The sequence below is a fragment of the Leiobunum rupestre genome, chromosome 5 (assembly GCF_980474605.1).
Source record: "Leiobunum rupestre chromosome 5, qqLeiRupe1.1.hap1, whole genome shotgun sequence".
NCBI lineage: Eukaryota > Metazoa > Arthropoda > Arachnida > Opiliones > Sclerosomatidae > Leiobunum > Leiobunum rupestre.
This window is the reverse complement of record NC_143388.1, coordinates 60,704,750-60,727,683: the sequence shown is the minus strand read 5'-3', so window position 1 is coordinate 60,727,683 and position 22,934 is coordinate 60,704,750. Positions and strand designations below refer to the sequence as shown.

General features: G+C 35.1%; 2 protein-coding genes across 5 annotated transcripts in view; one reads left to right on the top strand and one right to left on the bottom strand.

The window, feature by feature from the left end:
- The window catches only part of LOC149945515 (protein YIPF6), a 268,416-nt gene that overhangs the window by 165,348 nt on the left and 80,134 nt on the right, over nt 1-22,934 (bottom strand). The window lies entirely within an intron of this gene.
- The window catches only part of LOC149945516 (WD repeat-containing protein 17-like), an 85,024-nt gene continuing 78,581 nt past the window's right edge, over nt 16,492-22,934 (top strand). The window contains exons 1-2 of the mRNA XM_090176585.1: nt 16,492-16,626; nt 21,927-22,217. Of these exons, the coding sequence (XP_090032711.1) occupies nt 16,492-16,626; nt 21,927-22,217 (426 nt within the window). The remainder of the gene's footprint in view (nt 16,627-21,926; nt 22,218-22,934) is intronic.

Here is a 22,934-nt window from a genome sequence, read left to right as displayed (position 1 = left end):
TTTAGGCAAAGCTAATTTTTCGAGTTACCTGGTTTTGGAAATAGGGTAGCCATGTTTTTGCAGTTAGATGGCGCCTGTATCAATGATTTGGGTACAAATGTCCGAATGATCATTTGTCCGAATGCCGGAAAACAGGATCGTATGTCCGAAAACGTATTTCATTTGCCCGAAAAATGTATCACAACTTTTGTTGGTGATTTAGTCGTTCAATTTATGTTAACTTTACTGGCGAATTTCATTTGTTCGAATAATCGTTTGTCCGTTTTTTCGAACATTAGGAATTGGTTGTTTTTTAATATTGTTAATATAAGAAAATAGTAACATTAACGTGAACCTAACCTAACCTAAAACATCCACAACATTCAAACCAAATCCCACAAAAAACAGCAATAAGAAATACTAATTTAACAACACAATTCGGACAAGTATTGCTACCGATTCGGACGAATGAAACAAACAAGTTGTCCAATTCGAACAATTGAAACATTTGTTATTTCGGCGGTTCGGAAGAATGAAATTCGAACATTTGTTCCACCGTTCGGACGATTGAAATTCGAACAAATGTACCTACCCCGTATCAAATGGTACGAAATTCTAATATCACAATAATGCGTACGCGGGTAATGAGGTCCCGCGAATTGGCCAGAAATCTCACTTAAAATTAAAATTTAAGAAAATGTAGTTCAGAAATAATCAGTACTTACTAAAAATATAATTTCCAACCAGGTCGGTCTTAATTAATTTAAAAAAGTATGTAGACTAGAAGTCGAAAATCGCCAAAAACCACTTAAATGAAAAAATTATTAACTTTTTGGGCTCCGATGTCAAATATATTGGAGAGTTATGTGGAATACGGTGGCATCGGCTACACACAAATTCCTGACGGATTGTGTGTAATAAACCGGGTTTAAACTCAAAAACGGCTATTTTGGTTCTTTTGAAAAAAAAATGAGGTTTCTTTCCAACCCTGGATTTTACGCGGAACTAGATCAGTTTCGTGAAAACCGTGAGAAAATCTCCTTGATCTTCAGTCTGAGAACTAATCAGTTTCTTAAATTCATTTCCTGTTGGGCAGGGTTGCCAACAACCAGCCAGACTTATTTAAACTAGTTTTAACCACCGGAAAAATCCATGATTAAAACCACTTTTTTTTATTAAAAGAAATATTGAGAAATGAATTAGAAATATTGAAAATTTGACATACTATTTATTTCAAATGCTTATTTACTTTTGTGTATAGAGAGGTAGAAGTTTTGGCCCGATTTTTCATGAACCAGGGAGGCTCAAAAAATTATTATCTGGCAAACCTGCCAACTTACTTGTGTGGATAAATAGTAGATTTTTCATCAAAATCCTACTCATTTAACGGTTATCGTTTTATACAAACCATTATTAATAGTTAATTGACTACATGTCATTGATTTTGTAAATAGTTCAGTTATAAACGTACTATATTTTGAAATATACGATCTTAACGCAGGCTACCTTAGCTATATTTTGAAAATCGACTTTGTGGGTGACGGTTCAGAAAATATCATTTAGCTAGGAATTTACAGAAAGGTCTATTGGGGGATCTTAATATTAATTTTGCGCGTGAAAATACGCCGCCATATTGGGTTATAAAAGCGGGTAAATAAGCCTGCTATACCTCACAATGTAAAGGTAGTGTCACGCGCAAAAACGTCAATTTGATCCTTTTCGAAGTGTTGACGGCTAGATATAAGCAATTTGAGCATATTTATTAGTGGTTTTAACCAGGGTTGGCATTTTTTTGATTTTTTTTATTTAAATCGGATTTGTATTGATTTTTTTTATTTATTTGATTTTAATTAAAATTTCAAAGTTTTATATAATTTAGTATAATTATTTTACCTAAATCATATGTTTTAATTTTTAAAGACTAATATGAATAATGAATTTGTAAAATTTAAGCTAATAATCATATAGAAGTTTTTATTTTTTAAAACCTATCTTTAGGGGGGAAATACAAGAAAGATTATAATTAAACCTAAATTATAGCAATTGGCGAGGTTTTTATTTTTCAAAAATACTATATAAAAATTGATTTAAATCATTGATTTTTTTGGAAAAAAAATCATTGATTAAAATCGCGATTTAAATCGTGATTAAAATCACGATTAAAATCGCGATTAAAATCGTGATTAAAATCAAGTTGATTTAAATCAGCCAACCCTTGTTTTAACTGGTTTAAACCCTGCTGTTGGTTCTTTTTCCCGAGTGAGCTGTTTCTAAGCGACGCCATCCAGCCAATAAATTTGTAAAAATGTGTGACGTCTTAGTTTTAATCCTACCCGTTTCTCGAGCAGCTTTCGGAGTTCACGCTTTGCGGAAAATGCCATCAAACAACGTTGACAAAATCCTACAATACAATAGTTGTCCCCTTGTTATCTACGAACAGCGCATCCTTCTCGCTCGTTGGCGATCCCAGCCATCAAGTATCAGAAAGCCAGAAACACATACAAACTCGGGACAATCTGTTTATTACAATGGACACGCCAGATTATCAAAATGAAATTGAAAGGACAGCGATATACTACGCGTGGCGTTCGACCAGCAATACGACCAAAGGCGAACCAGGGGTTAAGTCAGCGCGTGACGATACAACGAGGTTTTCGAGCCACGTTACGTTCGGTGAGGGGCGCGGAAATTCCCAAAGTTATGATCGAAAAGCGGATCTCTCGCTTTAATAAAGTGGACAAAAATCAACAAAGAGCGAGATTGGCGGGGCTGCAGCCGCTCAGGGGTTGACCAATAAAAGTGTATACTTGTTATCGCTGGAAAGCTCCGGTAGATGGCCATCCATTTTAAGGCGATAGCCGTAAATAGAGAGTTCTCTTTCTCTTCTGGCATCCGGTCGGCCATTGTACACAAAGTAGCCTTTCGGAATCCATGGATCATTATATTAGTCGTGGTTCGCGGAGAAGGTCGGATTTTTAACGACAGGGGGCGTTCGTCAGCGCCACTCCGCGCCCGCCTTCCCGCGGATCATAATAGGTCGTTAGAAAAGGCTTCTCTTTATTATTACATAACGCTGGAGCCGGAGTGGACTACTAAACGAACTATACGCCAGGGACTATAAAAAAAAACCGTTAAATGTTTCACCGAGATTTTGATACAAGTTATAACGATTTACGTCGACATTTTTAAAGTTAGAACGATTTATGCCGAAATTCTAGGAGCTATAAGGATTTACGTTGAAATTCTAAAAGCTTTAAGGATTTACGTTGAAATTCTAAAAGCTTTAAGGATTTACGTTGAAATTCTAAAAGCTTTAAGGATTTACGTTGAAATTCTAAAAGCTTTAAGTATTTACGTTGAAATTCTAAAAGTTTTAAGGATTTACGTTGAAATTCTAAAAGCTTTAAGGATTTACGTTGAAACTCTAAAAGCTTTAAGGATTTACGTTGAAATTCTAAAAGCTTTAAGGATTTACGTTGAAATTCTAAAAGCTTTAAGGATTTACGTTGAAACTCTAAAAGCTTTAAGGATTTACGTTGAAATTCTAAAAGCTTTAAGGATTTACGTTGAAATTCTAAAAGCTTTAAGGATTTACGTTGAAATTCTAAAAGCTTTAAGGATTTACGTTGAAATTCTAAAAGCTTTAAGGATTTACGTTGAAATTCTAAAAGCTTTAAGGATTTACGTTGAAACTCTAAAAGCTTTAAGGATTTACGTTGAAATTCTAAAAGCTTTAAGGATTTACGTTGAAATTCTAAAAGCTTTAAGGATTTACGTTGAAATTCTAAAAGCTTTAAGGATTTACGTTGAAATTCTAAAAGCTTTAAGGATTTACGTTGAAATTCTAAAAGCTATAAGGATTTACGTTGAAATTCTAAAAGCTTTAAGGATTTACGTGGAAATTCTAAAAGCTTTAAGGATTTACGTTGAAATTCTAAAAGCTTTAAGGATTTACGTTGAAATTCTAAAAGCTTTAAGGATTTACGTTGAAATTCTAAAAGCTTTAAGGATTTACGTTGAAATTCTAAAAGCTTTAAGGATTTACGTTGAAATTCTAAAAGCTTTAAGGATTTACGTTGAAATTCTAAAAGCTTTAAGGATTTACGTTGAAATTCTAAAAGCTTTAAGGATTTACGTTGAAATTCTAAAAGCTATAACGAATTACGTCGAAGATCTATGAGTTATAAGGAGTTATAAAGGAGCTATAAAGGATTTACGTTGAAGTTCTAGGAGTTCTAACTATTTACGTCGATATTCTAGGAGCTATAAGCGATTTATGTTGAAGTTCTAGGAGTTCTATTTACGTCGATATTCTAGGAGCTATAAAGGATTTACGTTGAAGTTCTAGGAGCTATAAAGGATTTACGTTGAAGTTCTAGGAGTTCTAACTATTTACGTCGATATTCTAGGAGCTATAAAGGATTTACGTTGAAGTTCTAGGAGTTCTAACTATTTACGTCGATATTCTAGGAGCTATAAAGGATTTACGTTGAAATTCTAGTTCTATTTACGTTGAAATTCTAGGAGTTCTATTTACGTTGAAATTCTAGGAGTTCTATTTACGTTCAAATTCTAGGAATTCGATTAGAACAAGAAAAAACACTAATTATTCCAGCTAGATTTCTACAATAGGTCGACATTTTTGTAAAGTCTTTGAAATAATTATTTATCTGTACCTATAAAATATTTGTTATACTATACAATAGAAAACGTAAATAATTTTTTTTAATATAATAACATTTGGAAATCAACAAATAAGTGATTTCATCTAACGTTTTCGATTTCATTTTCTTCATTGTTTGGCTTAGATCAAAGTGTAGTATCGATTTCGCAGCAACGTTATAGCTGACTTAGTATAAAACCATTTTTACTGAATCGATCTACAGGAAAATCGTAATTGTAACTTTCAACTAAAGATACGCGTTATATTTTGTGACGTTTTAGGGTTTATGCCGATTATACGTAATGCCAGTGTACCGAAAATTTAAGTGTGGTTTCACATAATAGTCGGGGATTTTGGAAAGGAAACTTTTAATACCGTCATAACAAGGCAGTAAAAACTATAAAAAAAATGCACTCTCGGAGGGATAAAAATCTGGAAAACCCTATCCAAGTTATAATCAATCATCAAACGCTGGTCACTACTCGAAATTTTATAACCCCCTTATGAAACGCTCTATTTAAGTTTACAAGGCTATAAAATTAAGAAATAAGGCATTAAAAGGTCAAAGTTGAAGGTGATTTCGACCGACCTTTCTTTTCTGTTTTCTTTGCCTTCGGTTTTTTTTATAAAGAAAGTAAAATAAAAACGTTCAAAGCCCCGAGGTAGTAATTTACATGCAGAGACCCTCTGAATATAAAGAGCAGCGCTACAGGCCTAAGAAAACCGAACTGCGCCGGGAAAATGGCCATCGGATAAACAGAGATGGCGCCACAGTGCGAGACTCTCTAAACAGCGAAAAACGCCCCCTTTAGACACTATACAGGGTGTTTCAAAAGGTTAAGCAAATTTTGAAGGAGTTGTAGGGGGTGAGTTGAGAAGTATGCCTGTTTTTTTCCATTTTCCTACGATGAGTTAAAAGAGCGCCAGAGAGCTTCAAAGTGTGGCCTACTAGCTCCTGGAAGTAGGCTGCAACCAGCGCAAAACCAAGCAGCAGGGACTTTAAATACTGTCAGAAGTAAATGAACCGAAGTTATCGGACTGCTATACTCCCCATGTTGGAGGCGTTTTCCTTATGAAGTTACATTTTTACCTCGAATTTGAAAATTTGTGCGCTCCTAGGCCGAAACAAAAACGTTTGTTTTTATGAAACCATTTTTTATACATAGAAATAATTATACCCACAATTCCCAAGTGCAAAAAATCATATCAAAAGACGGGGATGGAAATTAGCTTTTATTTGACTCGATTTTCGCCCTCCGATTCTGAGCGCTATTTCGATAACTTCGGTTCATTCAATTCCAGGGTTGGCAAGTTTTAAACAAAATGTTTAAAACAAGTGTTTAAAACACGTTTAAAACAAGTATTTTAAACAAACACCAATTTGTTTTAAACGTTTTAAACTATCTGTTTTAAACATGTTTTTTATAAGGTAAATTTTCATTGTTTTTTTTTTGCAAGATTTTGGTTATTCAATATGAGGGAAAAGGTAGAAAAAACCATTCCAAGGCTCTAAGAAAGTTAAATTGTATTGATAACGGGTAGTTTGATTTTAAGATTCTCTGAAAAGAGCGACTGAAAGGGCTCGATATGATTTCATAAATTTCCTACCAGTGCAAAAATCCTACGAATGCATTGAATTTTGTCTTTTTGTTTATATAGAATGTATATAGCCAATATACATATATTTGGGACACTACCTATGCATGAGATAAAAGTAGGGTTGCTGTTTATTCGGGCTGTGCCGGTACAAGAAACACGGCCGGTCTGGACAGATCGGGTTAAAACCGACTAGGCGGCACTCCTAGATAAAAATCAAGGGATTTCGGTCCCCTTTCTCGATTTTTTAGAAATTTTATGATGTGATGGAAGACTTAAGTTTATAGTGTTATCTAAGTTCTTATTTTTTATAACATTGTTTATTTGTGATGATTTATGACTGCAGACGTGCACATTTCAATAAACCAAAACTAAAAACAATGTGTGGATAACTAGCTATTTTCCCTTTTCTTAGTACTATGCGACCGAAAATTCCAGGATGATAGCTATATTAAAAACCCTACTACAGGTTAGGTAGTATTTGCATGGGGCATCGAAAACCCTAATGGTTGGTCAACAACGCCTTTACGTCACTTTATTAAACAAGGTATCATTGAAAAATTCATCTTATTGACACACTTAGGGTAATTATGCCACTTATGATAATACCTTTAATGATACGTAATATTTCTTTAAATGAGTTTACTCGTGAATCTGATTCATAAGTATAATGAATAGTTTAAAACGTGTTTTAAAAATAGTTTTTATTGTTTATCAAGAATGTATTTATTTATACTCAGGAAGAATGAATATGTCGAGATTATTTTTAGCGTTTCTCTAATTCCACCCGTTGTGCCCCCCGGTGTGCTCCTCCGCTTTAATAAAATCAAATAATACTGCAATCTCATTGGTTCTTAAAAATTACGTTTTCGACGCGATTAACGCTGCTGCGAGGACGCAAAAAATAATTCTGATACTGTTATACGCTAGTTACCTCAATTTGTTTACAAAGTCTTTTTTTACATATCACACGAACCCAAACTTTTATGTTCGCATTTCCCTGCTGCTGGGTTATGCGCTTGTTGCAGCCTACTTCCAGGGGCTAGTAGGCCACACTTTGAAGCTCTCTGGCGCTCTTTTAACTCATCGTAGGAAAATGGGAAAAACAGGCATACTTCTCAACTCACCCCTACAACTCCTTCAAATTTTGGCATCACCTTTTGAAACACCCTGTATATTCCACATTCTATCTCAGCTTTTTTGTTTCTATTTAATCAGAAATTCAATTCCGAAGCACGTTCTTTCCAAGATAGATACAGTCCGCGAGGAATTTATCAAAACAAGACTAAAGGCTAAGCCGATTTAACTCTCAAACGCCCTCTAGCTTCGCTTTCTAACCCTACCGTCACCCCTATTTATTTAAAAATAAATCCACGACTTCGAATTCCTTACGGCGCGTCCTAGCTTTATATTCAATTTAAAACCTAAAACACTACAAAACAGTGCAGCCCCTATAATTTTACACTGTCTTTTTACATTGAAAACGATCACTTGATTATTTATGTTTTATTTTAATAATGTAATAAAAAAGGCTTGAATTATTTTAAGCCACTAATATTAATAAGGAATGAGCGTTTGATTTATTTATTCAAATGAAATCAACACACTATTTTACTTATGATATCACGCGAACTTATAGTTTTCCCTGATGGAGACTGAGTCGCCATCTACATGGCGATACTAGTAATAACGGAAAATCAACTTAAAATTTTCCATTTTATCCAATTGAATTTTAATTTTTATACATTGGTGGTTAAATATTAACTATTATATTTAATTATTCAAATTAACTCTAAAAGTATAAAATAAAACCTAAAATTATTATATATATTTTATTATTCACATTATTTTGAAAGCGATATTTTTAAACCTTCAATAGAAACCCTGGCGCCATCTAGGTTCTAATTCTTAAACTAACACAACAATTTTTCGAACGAGTTTCACGGGTGGAACAATTCTACCTAAAGATGGCGATAGTAGGTTAGCCCCTGAAAATTAACTTCTCCCTGGGAATCGGAGCGCTGCGTGTAGAACACTACAGGCACGGGGTAATATAATTTGGCCTACTACTTAAAAACCGTAGAAAATGAATCATTTAGGATAAAATTCCAATAAAATATTAAAATATGTTTCCCGATTCCATAAAATGCAACCTAAATCAATAATAATCCGTTATATATAAAGGAAAACTGTATTATTCAACAACGAGTTCAAGGAAAAATCGGGTTGAATAAACCTTGGATAAAAAACGGGGATCTAAAGAATACAAAACAACAAGCTTTAGATAGCTCTAGGGTTTCTAATAAATAAGAAAAAGGATGTATTTTTTCGGCACGTCAAAAAATGCCGTATATTTTAACTACGGTGCTCGGAGCTAAGTATCACGGCAAACTAAACTTACCACTTTCAAAGAGCGACTGCCAAAGAAGCCACTATAACCGTCCACATCAAAATAAATATAAAAAAATACTGTCCCTTATCGCGTCGAAAAAATATGGCGTTACTTTAGGCTACGTACGACCCTTAACGATCAGACTTCTCCTATTTCCCTACTACGATCTCTTACTTTTCCACCAAAAGGTTCCCCAAGGTTCCCCTTTGTAAAGCGTACTACTAGGTAAAGCGAGGAGAGGGGAAATGGGAACAGGCCCGCATTTTACCGTCGCTATGGTAACTAAACAACTGTACTGCGGTACACAGAAAACAGTTCTTCTTATTAAGAGTATAATTTTACACGCTCTTCGGGTTTCGTATCGCAGCTTCATTTTGGAAAATTTCACAGTCTTTTAATATAAAGGTAAGTTTTTTCTTTTCGATTTTCAAGTTTCTAAGATAAGATAGAATTACGCGTTAATAATTGGCACTTGAAACGACAACGTGATATTAGCAGGTATTCATAAAACCAGTGAACCGTAAATTTCAGTCATTACTGGCAACGGTTTAGTTTTAAGAATCGAATTAAAAAGAGTACGATACTAGTGACAATATTAGATGATATTTACTGATGGATATATAATAGTAAAAAATTTTAATTTAAGCCAATTCGAACCCCAAAAATATCAAAAATGAACGTATATTTATTGGTATGTTATCCGTTATTTTTGGACGTTTTTGCAATTTAAATAAATTTAGATTTTATTTACTAATAATATTTAAATTAAAAAACGTCCATATGTTAGCTAATGTGACACTTCAACTTGACATTATTCCATATGTTGAAAAAAGTCTGAATATGCATCTTACGAAACTGTTAACAAAATTCAAGGTCATTTAAAAATAACTAAATTTCAATCATAATTCCAGGTAAAAATTAAAATAGTCACGTCATATAATTCTACAGAACCCTTTAAATACTTTATGTTAAATTTGAATGCCAAATATTAGCATATTATACCGGGTGTCCACTAAAAAAACGAACAAATTTTTATGGAACATTCCTCGTGCAGGGCACATTTTAAAGTGTAAAATTGAATGACCTTGAACCATGTGTTCAAGGTCATTCAAAAACTACCTAGAGAACCGCTGGGTTTACGGATTTGGTTCCAATTAAAAAGTTGTTGCTCGCCATATTATTAGTTCAAATCACTTTGATTTGACCAATCCTGAATTAAAGGCTTCAAAAGTCGCTTGATGACTTAGGCCTAAGGTGGTGCCTTGGGTATTATATATAGCTGATTATTATTAAGGCTAATGAATTCAGTGTTTGATAATAAAATAATCTGATTAGTTTTATTGTGACTAAATCAAATAAATTCCGAATAGTGTACAAAAGTTCAATTATGCCACCGTCAGCTACGATACAAGCTTGAGCTCGTTTAACGAAGGAGTTCATAGTGTTGTTCAACATTTCAATTGAAATGTCACGGTCCAAGGCATAAATTATTTTTTCTTGTTGTCATGACAACCAATCTTACGGAAATCAGGTTCAATTGATTAACCTTCAATTTCTCGGCTTCTGATTGGTCAAATCAAAAGTTATTTGAACTAATAATATGGCGTGCAACAACTTTCTAATTGGAACCATATCCGTAAACCCAACGGTTCCTGAGATAGTTTTTGAATGACCTTGAACCATGTCTTTAAGGCCATTCAATTTTACACTTGCACGAGGAATGCTTCACAGAAATTTCAAATTAAAAAAAATCGTTTTTCAGTTATTTATCATTGTTCGTTTATAGTGGACACCCTGTATAAGCATATTAATAAATTAAATAAATTTCAATGTCACCGAAGCCCATCAATATATTTTCCTATACAGGGTGTTAACTAAAAAATGAACCAGGGCGAATATCTCAAAATGTGTTTTAGCTACGATTTTGAAATTTTAGGTTGTTATAGAGCGCTCAGGGGGTCAACCAACTATGAAAATGTCAAAGACTTTGAACCATGTCGTTCGAAAATTAACTTGAGAACCGTAAGAGTTACGAAGTTGGTTGCAATTAGAAAGTTGTTCCCCGTCACATTTTATGGTTAACTAGCTTTGACTCGATCTGATTTGCGAAATAGGAAGTTGAGCCATGTTAGGCCAAAATCAAGAAGGCCGTTAAGTTGATAACGTGTTAAAGTCGATGTTCAACTGATACCTTTAAAAGTGTTCTTGTTAGAGTACTGGAATTTGTTGAGGGTCTTTAAGTTTGAAAATTTCAGCTCCCGAAACTCGTCTTCCACACGTTATCAACTTAACGACCTTCTTGTTTTTGGCCTAAAATTTCTCGACTTCCTATTTCGCAAATCAGATCGAGTCAAAGACAGTTAACCATAAAATGTGACGGGGAACAACTTTCTAATTGGAACCAACTTCGTAACTCTTACGGTTCTCAAGTAGAATTTTCGAACGACCTTGAAGACATGGTTCAAGGTCATTGAAATTTTCATAGTTGGGTGACCCCCTGAGCGCTCTATAACAACCTAAAATTTCAAAATCGTAGCTAAAATACATTGAGATATTCGCCCTGGTCCATTTTTTAGTTAACACCCAGTATTTTAACTTTGTAATACGGTATTTCTGGCCGTGATTCTAGCAGTAATTTTTCTACCTCACTCATTTACGGGTTACATTTTTAAAACAAATTCTTAAAATTAAGTCAAATTACGATATTTCATCGATTGTTTTAACATCATCAGATCGCTATTTTTCGAAAAATACTATTTTAACGTTCTTCACATTAGAAGGTCCCTTACTCACCTCTAAATTTTTTATAGGAAAAATTGGATTATATTTCTAAAAATATAGAACTTTATAGGACTATTTTTTCTAAATTATAGGATTTCATAAGACTATATATGTTATTTCATTTACTGACTTTAAGCATTAAAAAAATCTATATTTAGCGAAATAAACCTTTGGTTTTCATTTAAAATATAGAAACTATTGAAGCATTTTATCACAAAAATATACTAGTTCCGTATTTTTCCGAAACAAAATAAAAAGTTTTCATTCCATGATTAGTCTAATAATGTTTTCAAATTTAAATCACCTAATTTTTTCGAATTTAAAAGTAAAACTAAACCTCTAAACAAGCTTTAAACTGATTAACAATGTAACACTATTAATGTTTTGTAGTATGTTTACTGTTATTAGACATTTTATATCGATAAAAAGTTAAAAACATTAAAAATCCTTAAAAAGTAATTTATGTTTCAATTTTTTTATTTTTCCGGAAAACTAACCACTCTACAAAATTATCCAACTTTAGATATCTTAAAAACCTAATTCCAATGCCCAAATTATGGCCGGAAACAGTGCATAAAATTCAAAAGGTTGCCATACCATATCCTCAAAAACAAAATGGCACCGGAAAAGCGGGCCAATTAAAGGCAGTAGAGTCAGGATATATGCCATTTCCGGCAACATATTCAACAATTTCAAAGCCAATTAGTAGAGCTAGGGCATTTCTTAAAGGTTAAAAGAAAAGGAAAAACTTCAAAGAAGTTAACTCGAAAACGCGAGATATAAAATTGGTTCCAATCAAGAATTATTTAAACGCTACGAAGCTCAATTAGGGAGTAACAGTACAAAGTTAAAAATACGACATTTAACGGTTCCGACTTGAAGCTATTGAAGAAAATTGAGCTTATAAAATAAAACGCGTGGCGGCGCTAGTTGCTTAATAAGCAACGGCTGATGGGCCGACTTTCAATGGGCAAAAACCCCGAATCTACGGAGCATGAAATTGAAAGATGAATAGGCTCGCTTGATCCCGGAATTTGACCTCAAGGCGGCCCCTCCTCGACCTCTTTCTATCGCCGAATATAGACCCCGTTTGACCTTTTTAAATTGGCACTTCAAAGGGCCCTTTTTAAGAGAACCGACGGATGCATTTAAGTTCAGAGGTCTAACATATTTTCAAAATTTAATTGACCGCTGGCTAGTTTATAGTACTGACCACTATTTCTTATCTTACTTGAGTAAGTTAATTTAAAGGGAATATAACCTGCAAAGCAATCTTTATGGAAGACCCCTTCAATTTTTCAAATTTCGCTGTACAGTGGCGCCAAACATTTTTAAAGCGAAAGGTCAGAGCTGCAAGCGTTGGTGTTCCACACCCAATACCTGAGGTTATATTCCCTTTAAGTTAGACTAATAAAAAATAATAAATTGTTATTTATAATAATAATTATATATTATATTATATTATATTATAAAAAAACTGCAGAATTATCAATTTATTAATAAAAATATCGCAAACATGAAGTAGAATAGAAATATAGAATAGATTAGCTAGATTAGAAAATTTGGGTTTTTTAACTTTTCATATGTGTTTCCGTTGAACCCCTGGAGCCATCTCGCGGGGGTTCACAGGATGAAAACCACTGATCTAGGTCATGAAAATGAAACACGCGTCTACGCAGGCTCGATACTCTTTTCAACGTGGGCTAATTTGCTAATGTTTACTTTACTTTTGAAAGTAAATTCATGGGAGCCGGCGAAGCTACATTTTTCGAGCAGGATAGAATAATTGATACTTCTCTCATCCGTGATAAATAGTGTACTTCCGCTCTTACTTTTAGTGTAGGCTTAACAAACACAGCACCCCACACAAGGAGAAAGCAACCCGTCAAAAGTCGTGCATTTTCTCGCGTACATTTTTCATTGGTTAGACGCTTTAGCGCCTGCTGCCGTCGGAAGGGGAAAAAACGGAAATTGTCTTCCCAATTTCCGTAAAACGTTCAGCGTAAAGGCTCGTCCAATTAAATTTGGACACAACACTGCGTTAGCGTGTTTAAAGGCTAGCTGCGTTCTCCTTGTGCTTGTTGCTACTAGCTTTTAGTTGAGTTTAGAACTTAAAAGTAGAGATGAGCCCTAAATGAAGCGAAAAGAGAGGAGCGCTTATTTAACTGCTCTAAAAAGAGTGAAAAGAGAGGAGCGCCAAATTAAGCGCTCAAAAATACGTGAGCGTGAGCGGATATTAGGGTAGCGAGTGCGAGCGGCACTTTGACGAAAATGCCCAAACCTTGGTCGTCACGGAATTTGGGAATCGATCTATTGACTAGCACCAGGTAAATGCAATTGAGGTAACTTTCAGCATTTGCGTATTTTCCTAAAGAGTACTTGTAGAAATAAACATTCCCCCCCCCCCCCCCCCGCTCATCTGGATACAAACGCAATGTAAACAGCTACTCCATTAAGAGCGATGATAGAACGGGCCTGAATAGCCGAGATCGTTTCTCTGTCCCGCGGCAGTTTAGACTTTTAACCCAGATTCAGCAGCAAAATGAAGGCCCTTCTACAAAAGGTCTTTATTTGTTTACTTATCGCGACATCTAGCGGATTTCGTTATCCCGCGGGAAATTTCAATTTTTCAATGGCCTCTCCCAAAAGAAACCACGTGTGTGTACCCGTGCACATATTTGATTTTGAAGCTCCAACATTATGTGTACAATAATGCGATACGCGTTTGACAAGAGAGAAGATACATTTACAAATACCCAATATCTTACCAGATGGCGCTAGCCGTTTGGAATGTAGAAATTTTAAATGCTCTAAAAACGAGGGAAAAAATATTATTTTTATGATTAAATTATCCTGAATTGAACTTTTGTTTATCATTAGTCTATTATTTATAGTGTTTAGAAAAAATATCGCTTAAAGCAAGTGTCAGCTCGACGTGTAGTAACTCTTTTTTCAATAGATGTCGCTAGCGTGGAAATCAAAAAGGCGGTACTTATAGGTACCCCTCGCGTTTGCTGGATCGTTTGTAAATTGGTAAATAACATAAATTACAGCAATTATAAACAAACTTTTTACATGGGATTTATAATTTAGGTTAAAGTTCACTAACAAGGAGACGACCCGAGGTGTAACACACAGATTTTGTTCAAACTCGGGGTTTTGGTAGACCTTCATGTAGCTTGAAACACCCTAAAGGGAAATGTCTCCATAGGCAACCGTTTTGCCATGGCAACCAAAAATGTTTTTGACAACACAAAATGAAAATTTTCCCATAGAAAATAACATGGGAATCTGACCAATATTAAATGCTAAAAATAGAAAATATAAATAAGAAAATAATGAAAAAGTTCGAAGTTGATTAAAATCTTTACAGGGGTACCCTTACATTTGGTCAGATTCCCATGTTATATTCAATAGGAAAATGTCCATTTTGCATTGTCAAAAACATTTTTGGTTGCCATGGCAAAACGGTTGCCTATGGAGACATTTCCCTCTAGGGTGTTTCAAGTTACATGAAGGTCTACCAATCCCCCGAGTTTGAACCAAATCGGTGCGTTACACCTCGGGTCGTCTCCTTGTAAGTAGAGTATAAGTTGTCTAACTATAATATTCTACAATTGCTTTCTAACGACGTTATCATTTGGCCATTTTAAATTTTAGATTCCTTTGCCATTAATAGATGGCACCACGCTCTCCAGTAAAGTCGCGTTTTTCGAAGAATCGGATAGGTTCATGGCCATCTCTAATAACAGGGGCCTTTTCATAATACAGGTGGCAATGATAGACGCCAAAACGTTTAAATTGACGCCATCTGGTAGAAAATAAAATAACTAAAATCCAACCTCTCAAAGAATTTGTTTCCCTATAAGCAAATTGTGAATCATACTATATTATATTTCAATGAATACATTAAAGATTTTCTTAATATTTAAGTAATTAGGGTTAAAAAGGTCAAATAATCATTGGTCAAATAACACAACGCGAATAAGTTATAGAAGTTCTGAAAGTTGAAAAATAGTTGACTAACGACTTGTTTTGAAGGTAGCTAACACCAGTTACCCGTATCTTTTCTTAAAACTTGTGGCCGAAATGTAAAATTAGTTTATTTCAGGGCAACCACAGAATATTTTAAAATCCTTATAGGAAACTTAACAGTGAAATATACGAAAATATAGGAAGAAAATTTGAAGGAAAAAATAGGATAACATTAATTACACAGTAAGAGAAAACGCTTGTCAAAATTGTTTAAAGGGGGTATAACCTTCAAAATAAGTGGATAACCGATAGTAATAGTCGAAAACTATCGGCGAACAATGTTGGAAATAAGCATTTTTAAAAACTAAGACGTTTTAAAGACTTCCAAGGGTAAAATATCAACTATTATAATTTCTTCAGACGTTTGAGTTAAAATATAGGATATTATAGGAAATTTAATGAAATTATAGGAAATATAGGAACTGTGGTCACCATGTGATTTGATTGCATAATCAAATGCAAAATATACTTAAATAAATATAACGCCTAAATACAAAAGTCAACGAACCTGCACACGCATTTCGCTAACCGATAAATTATTGCACCAAATCTAAAAATGCTATTTTCCTCCTTTTCTTAATTTTTATATGAATTTCCTACAAAATCTCCTTATTCTTAGCTTTCTCTTACAACAAAGATAAGCTCAAACTGAAAAGAAAATGGGACAGAATCATTGTCGTGTGATATCATAGCGGCATTATTATACTTTTTGATCAGCGTTATCGGTCGAAACAAACAAAAGCACAAAACAGCGATTTTAAAAATTCATCGAAAAAAGAATATCGAAGCCGCGACGGATAAAATAGGCATTTGGGGAATCATTGGAAGGGTCTATTGAGCCCCTCCTTCATCCGGTAATGAAATATCAATAAGGCTTCGCGACGGGGAGAGCGCGGTCCTATATAGACCTTCGGAATGGACCCTTTAAAAGAAAAGAACTTTTTTCTTATCGGCGCTTTTTCTTAATCGTTGAAACGCTTATTTCCTCATTTTCCCTTTTCCAGATCCCGAGCCAGAACATCCACGAGAGTGGAAAGAAAAGACAATGCCCACTAGTTCCGGGCTATTGCGGCAGGTGGCGTTACTGCCCGCTGGCTGTCAACCTTGGTTCCGTAGCGTACTCGCTTGCAAAGGAAAAAGGTTCGCCTACGCCGCTACTCTGGCTGTTTACGTCTACCAGGTAAGCGCGGATAATATTTCAGATTTGTCAAGGCAAAGATAACGCTCGTGTTATTCACGAAGGAAGAAATGTGTGTAATACGTTAAGGGTTATTTCACTAATTATTACAGACCTATATGCAATATTATGCCGTAATTGTATTCGCCATATCGTTCAGAAAATGTTTTGCCTTTGCAGTCATACCAAATTCCGCCTTATAAATCCGATATTTTACAGGTAGTTTTCGCCATAACCTCCAGATTAAATTGTGCCTTAATTTATATGCAAAGGAATTCCGCCGTATAAATCCGATATTTTACCAATATTGGACACAGGTAGTTTTCGCCATAACCTCCAGATTAAATTGTGCCTTAATTTATATGCAAAGGAATTCCGCCTTATAAATCCGATATTTTACCAATATTGGACACAGGTAGTTTTCGCCATAACCTCCAGATTAAATTGTGCCTTAATTTATATGCAAAGGAATTCCGCCGTATAAATCCGATATTTTACCAATATTGGACACAGGTAGTTTTCGCCATAACCTCCAGATTAAATTGTGCCTTAATTTATATGCAAAGGAATTCCGCCGTATAAATCCGATATTTTACCAATATTGGACACAGGTAGTTTTCGCCATAACCTCCAGATTAAATTGTGCCTTAATTTATATGCAAAGGAATTCCGCCTTATAAATCCGATATTTTACCAATATTGGACACAGGTAGTTTTCGCCATAACCTCCAGATTAAATTGTGCCTTAATTTATATGCAAAGGAATTCCGCCTTATAAATCCGATATTTTACCAATATTGGACACAGGTAGTTTTCGCCATAACCTCCAGATTAAATTGTGCCTTAATTTATATGCAAAGGAATTCCGCCTTATAAATCCGATATTTTACCAATATTGGACACAGGTAGTTTTCGCCATAACCTCCAGATTAAATTGTGCCTTAATTTATATGCAAAGGAATTCCGCCGTATAAATCCGATATTTTACCAATATTGGACACAGGTAGTTTTCGCCATAACCTCCAGATTAAATTGTGCCTTAATTTATATGCAAAGGAATTCCGCCTTATAAATCCGATATTTTACCAATATTGGACACAGGTAGTTTTCGCCATAACCTCCAGATTAAATTGTGCCTTAATTTATATGCAAAGGAATTCCGCCTTATAAATCCGATATTTTACCAATATTGGACACAGGTAGTTTTCGCCATAACCTCCAGATTAAATTGTGCCTTAATTTATATGCAAAGGAATTCCGCCGTATAAATCCGATATTTTACCAATATTGGACACAGGTAGTTTTCGCCATAACCTCCAGATTAAATTGTGCCTTAATTTATATGCAAAGGAATTCCGCCGTATAAATCCGATATTTTACCAATATTGGACACAGGTAGTTTTCGCCATAACCTCCAGATTAAATTGTGCCTTAATTTATATGCAAAGGAATTCCGCCTTATAAATCCGATATTTTACCAATATTGGACACAGGTAGTTTTCGCCATAACCTCCAGATTAAATTGTGCCTTAATTTATATGCAAAGGAATTCCGCCTTATAAATCCGATATTTTACCAATATTGGACACAGGTAGTTTTCGCCATAACCTCCAGATTAAATTGTGCCTTAATTTATATGCAAAGGAATTCCGCCGTATAAATCCGATATTTTACCAATATTGGACACAGGTAGTTTTCGCCATAACCTCCAGATTAAATTGTGCCTTAATTTATATGCAAAGGAATTCCGCCGTATAAATCCGATATTTTACCAATATTGGACACAGGTAGTTTTCGCCATAACCTCCAGATTAAATTGTGCCTTAATTTATATGCAAAGGAATTCCGCCTTATAAATCCGATATTTTACCAATATTGGACACAGGTAGTTTTCGCCATAACCTCCAGATTAAATTGTGCCTTAATTTATATGCAAAGGAATTCCGCCGTATAAATCCGATATTTTACCAATATTGGACACAGGTAGTTTTCGCCATAACCTCCAGATTAAATTGTGCCTTAATTTATATGCAAAGGAATTCCGCCGTATAAATCCGATATTTTACCAATATTGGACACAGGTAGTTTTCGCCATAACCTCCAGATTAAATTGTGCCTTAATTTATATGCAAAGGAATTCCGCCGTATAAATCCGATATTTTACCAATATTGGACACAGGTAGTTTTCGCCATAACCTCCAGATTAAATTGTGCCTTAATTTATATGCAAAGGAATTCCGCCTTATAAATCCGATATTTTACCAATATTGGACACAGGTAGTTTTCGCCATAACCTCCAGATTAAATTGTGCCTTAATTTATATGCAAAGGAATTCCGCCGTATAAATCCGATATTTTACCAATATTGGACACAGGTAGTTTTCGCCATAACCTCCAGATTAAATTGTGCCTTAATTTATATGCAAAGGAATTCCGCCGTATAAATCCGATATTTTACCAATATTGGACACAGGTAGTTTTCGCCATAACCTCCAGATTAAATTGTGCCTTAATTTATATGCAAAGGAATTCCGCCTTATAAATCCGATATTTTACCAATATTGGACACAGGTAGTTTTCGCCATAACCTCCAGATTAAATTGTGCCTTAATTTATATGCAAAGGAATTCCGCCGTATAAATCCGATATTTTACCAATATTGGACACAGGTAGTTTTCGCCATAACCTCCAGATTAAATTGTGCCTTAATTTATATGCAAAGGAATTCCGCCTTATAAATCCGATATTTTACCAATATTGGACACAGGTAGTTTTCGCCATAACCTCCAGATTAAATTGTGCCTTAATTTATATGCAAAGGAATTCCGCCGTATAAATCCGATATTTTACCAATATTGGACACAGGTAGTTTTCGCCATAACCTCCAGATTAAATTGTGCCTTAATTTATATGCAAAGGAATTCCGCCGTATAAATCCGATATTTTACCAATATTGGACACAGGTAGTTTTCGCCATAACCTCCAGATTAAATTGTGCCTTAATTTATATGCAAAGGAATTCCGCCGTATAAATCCGATATTTTACCAATATTGGACACAGGTAGTTTTCGCCATAACCTCCAGATTAAATTGTGCCTTAATTTATATGCAAAGGAATTCCGCCTTATAAATCCGATATTTTACCAATATTGGACACAGGTAGTTTTCGCCATAACCTCCAGATTAAATTGTGCCTTAATTTATATGCAAAGGAATTCCGCCTTATAAATCCGATATTTTACCAATATTGGACACAGGTAGTTTTCGCCATAACCTCCAGATTAAATTGTGCCTTAATTTATATGCAAAGGAATTCCGCCTTATAAATCCGATATTTTACCAATATTGGACACAGGTAGTTTTCGCCATAACCTCCAGATTAAATTGTGCCTTAATTTATATGCAAAGGAATTCCGCCGTATAAATCCGATATTTTACCAATATTGGACACAGGTAGTTTTCGCCATAACCTCCAGATTAAATTGTGCCTTAATTTATATGCAAAGGAATTCCGCCTTATAAATCCGATATTTTACCAATATTGGACACAGGTAGTTTTCGCCATAACCTCCAGATTAAATTGTGCCTTAATTTATATGCAAAGGAATTCCGCCTTATAAATCCGATATTTTACCAATATTGGACACAGGTAGTTTTCGCCATAACCTCCAGATTAAATTGTGCCTTAATTTATATGCAAAGGAATTCCGCCTTATAAATCCGATATTTTACCAATATTGGACACAGGTAGTTTTCGCCATAACCTCCAGATTAAATTGTGCCTTAATTTATATGCAAAGGAATTCCGCCTTATAAATCCGATATTTTACCAATATTAGGCAGAAGGATTATTCGCCATATAATTAAGGTTAAATTTTGCCTTTCTATGCAAAGAAAATTCAACCTTATACAGGGTGTCTTCATTTGATCGGCCCAGACCGCCTGTATATGTGATATTTTACGACTATTAGTCACGTGAATTGTTTGCCATCAGAGTTCTCTGATATAATCAATTTTATTTAAATCAACTTATTTTTAAAAAATATCGTTTTAAATCAAGTTTTTTTTAAATGATAACTTTTCCCGCTTAATGAATCCGATAATTTACCAATATTTATGACATTTTATGCAGTGGAGAGTTACGTCATATTATCCACACTGTTTCCCCATCCATAAAAACTTGTCGAGGTTAACGGTAATAGTTAGTGTAGGGAGCTGTTGGCTCGCGTGGCATGAAGGGCATGACACCGAGGGGTAAGACACTATGCGAACTCGGTGTACACTGCCGTACCTTTGACAGTGCTAAATGGAACTCGCGAACTCTTGAAAATATGTACCTTTAACAGTGCTAAATGCACGAACTCGGTGTACAGATTATCTGAGACTGTCTTACCCCTTGCATGCAGACACCACCCTCCTACGTATTGTAAACCGACCGCCTTAATAAATAGCTTTAAAAGTCGCTTGATGACTTAGGCCTAAGTAGAGATACGAATCGGTAATTTACCCTGGTAATTTACGCGGTAAATTACCCTGGTAACAGTAATTTACAATTTTCTCAGGTAAATTACGAAAATGGTAATTACCCTGGTAATTACCAGGGTAATTTACTGTGGTAAATTACCATGGTAATTTACCATGGTATTCGTGTTTCACTGTTTCTCAATTTTCTTTGATCTTTCGGGCTAAAATGTACCTAAAATACGTCGCACAAGATTACAAATATCATTTAGTGTATTTTTGCATCGTTTAATAATGTAATTTCACTCCAGCAAACACTAGATCATAAGCGTAAACCGTGTAACGCACTAACTCGAATAGCTAGGCACCGCTGCGCCACCTAGATTCGTTTTGGTTGCGAATTTCCAAGGAGTCGAAGGCCGTGTTAGAATAGTTTGATACGTTTAATAGGAAGAATACTTATGTCTAGCCCTGTTTATACCGGTTCAATTAACTATCGATGAATCTGACGAGGATGAAAACGATAGTGAGTACCATGAGGAATATGATGATACTGATAATTAATCTCAAAATGAAGATAATTGAACATTTTTGGGCATTTATAACCTATTGTGGTAATTTATAAAATGTATAATACCCAACAAAAGCGTTTCTTGTTTGTATTCCTTGTTTTAATCGTAAAAAAAAACCTTTTTAAAAAAAAATAAAATTACGGTAATTTAAGAACTCTGGGCCTAAGGTGGTGCCTCGGGTGATTAGCCAAGCTGATTATTATTATTATCATTATTACGTAAAACTATTTCTAATATAGAGAAGAGTAATTGAATATATTTCCTTCCCAGTATTCGAGCGATGTGGGTCAATTCGTGCTGGATTCGGTCATATCCCAAACGACCAAAACTATAACGGGCATCGCGTGGCATCCTAAAAACGACGACTTGCTGGCGGTGGCCAGCAGGGATCCTTTGATCCTGGTCTGGAGCGTCTCCAACCACTGCGCCGTAGCTTCAACCAGCATGGTCAACGTCCGGCCACTGGTCATCGCTTGGCATCAAGACGACTACGACGCCATTATCTACTGCGACGAAAAAGGACCGCTTTATCTGTGGAAGAACGTCTCTCCCAAAGGGACGGTAAGAATTTGACCACCATCAAATTATTATCCGACGAGAGCCGATGTTGGCGAGGGAAAAAAACGTTCCCGGGAAAACCGCTAGATGGGGTTGGTCGCGGCTAATGGCCCTACTTCATTAAAAGCGAAAGAAAATAATTGGAAATCTAGGCTAGAAGCTCCCTTAGCTCTTCTTTAAAAGAAATTAATTCCATTATTAGAAGCATCAGTTAAGGGGCTCAATTCGGAGGCTCAGAGAGCCGACATTATACGGAGTACATATCCCTTTTGCTTTTTCGCTAATAGGTTTTCTTAACCTTTATAAATCGTCCCCTAATTATACCGAAGGGAATTTCCCCTTGAGGTGGCCATCTTTTTCTGGGCGGTACAGCCCGCGGGATAATCTTCATCCGTGCTTTGGACCCACCCAACATATACCACGAGCCGTAGATCCACTCACTTTAGAAGAGGTTCGTTTCTCCTTATCAGTTCGTTTATTGTACCTATCGAATTGTTCGATTAACATTTCATATTAGTCGGTTAAATTTTACCCGCCACCGGTAATTGGCTTCGCAAATCCATAGAGACCATAGAAAGAATTAAAATCTTTATAGGACATTCAAATGAGCATTTATTGTATAGATGATATTGTTTGATAAAGCTTTACAGGGTTGCCACAATAACTCCAGATACAAATTCCCCGACTATTACCTGTTTTCCCTGACTTTTTAAAACCCAA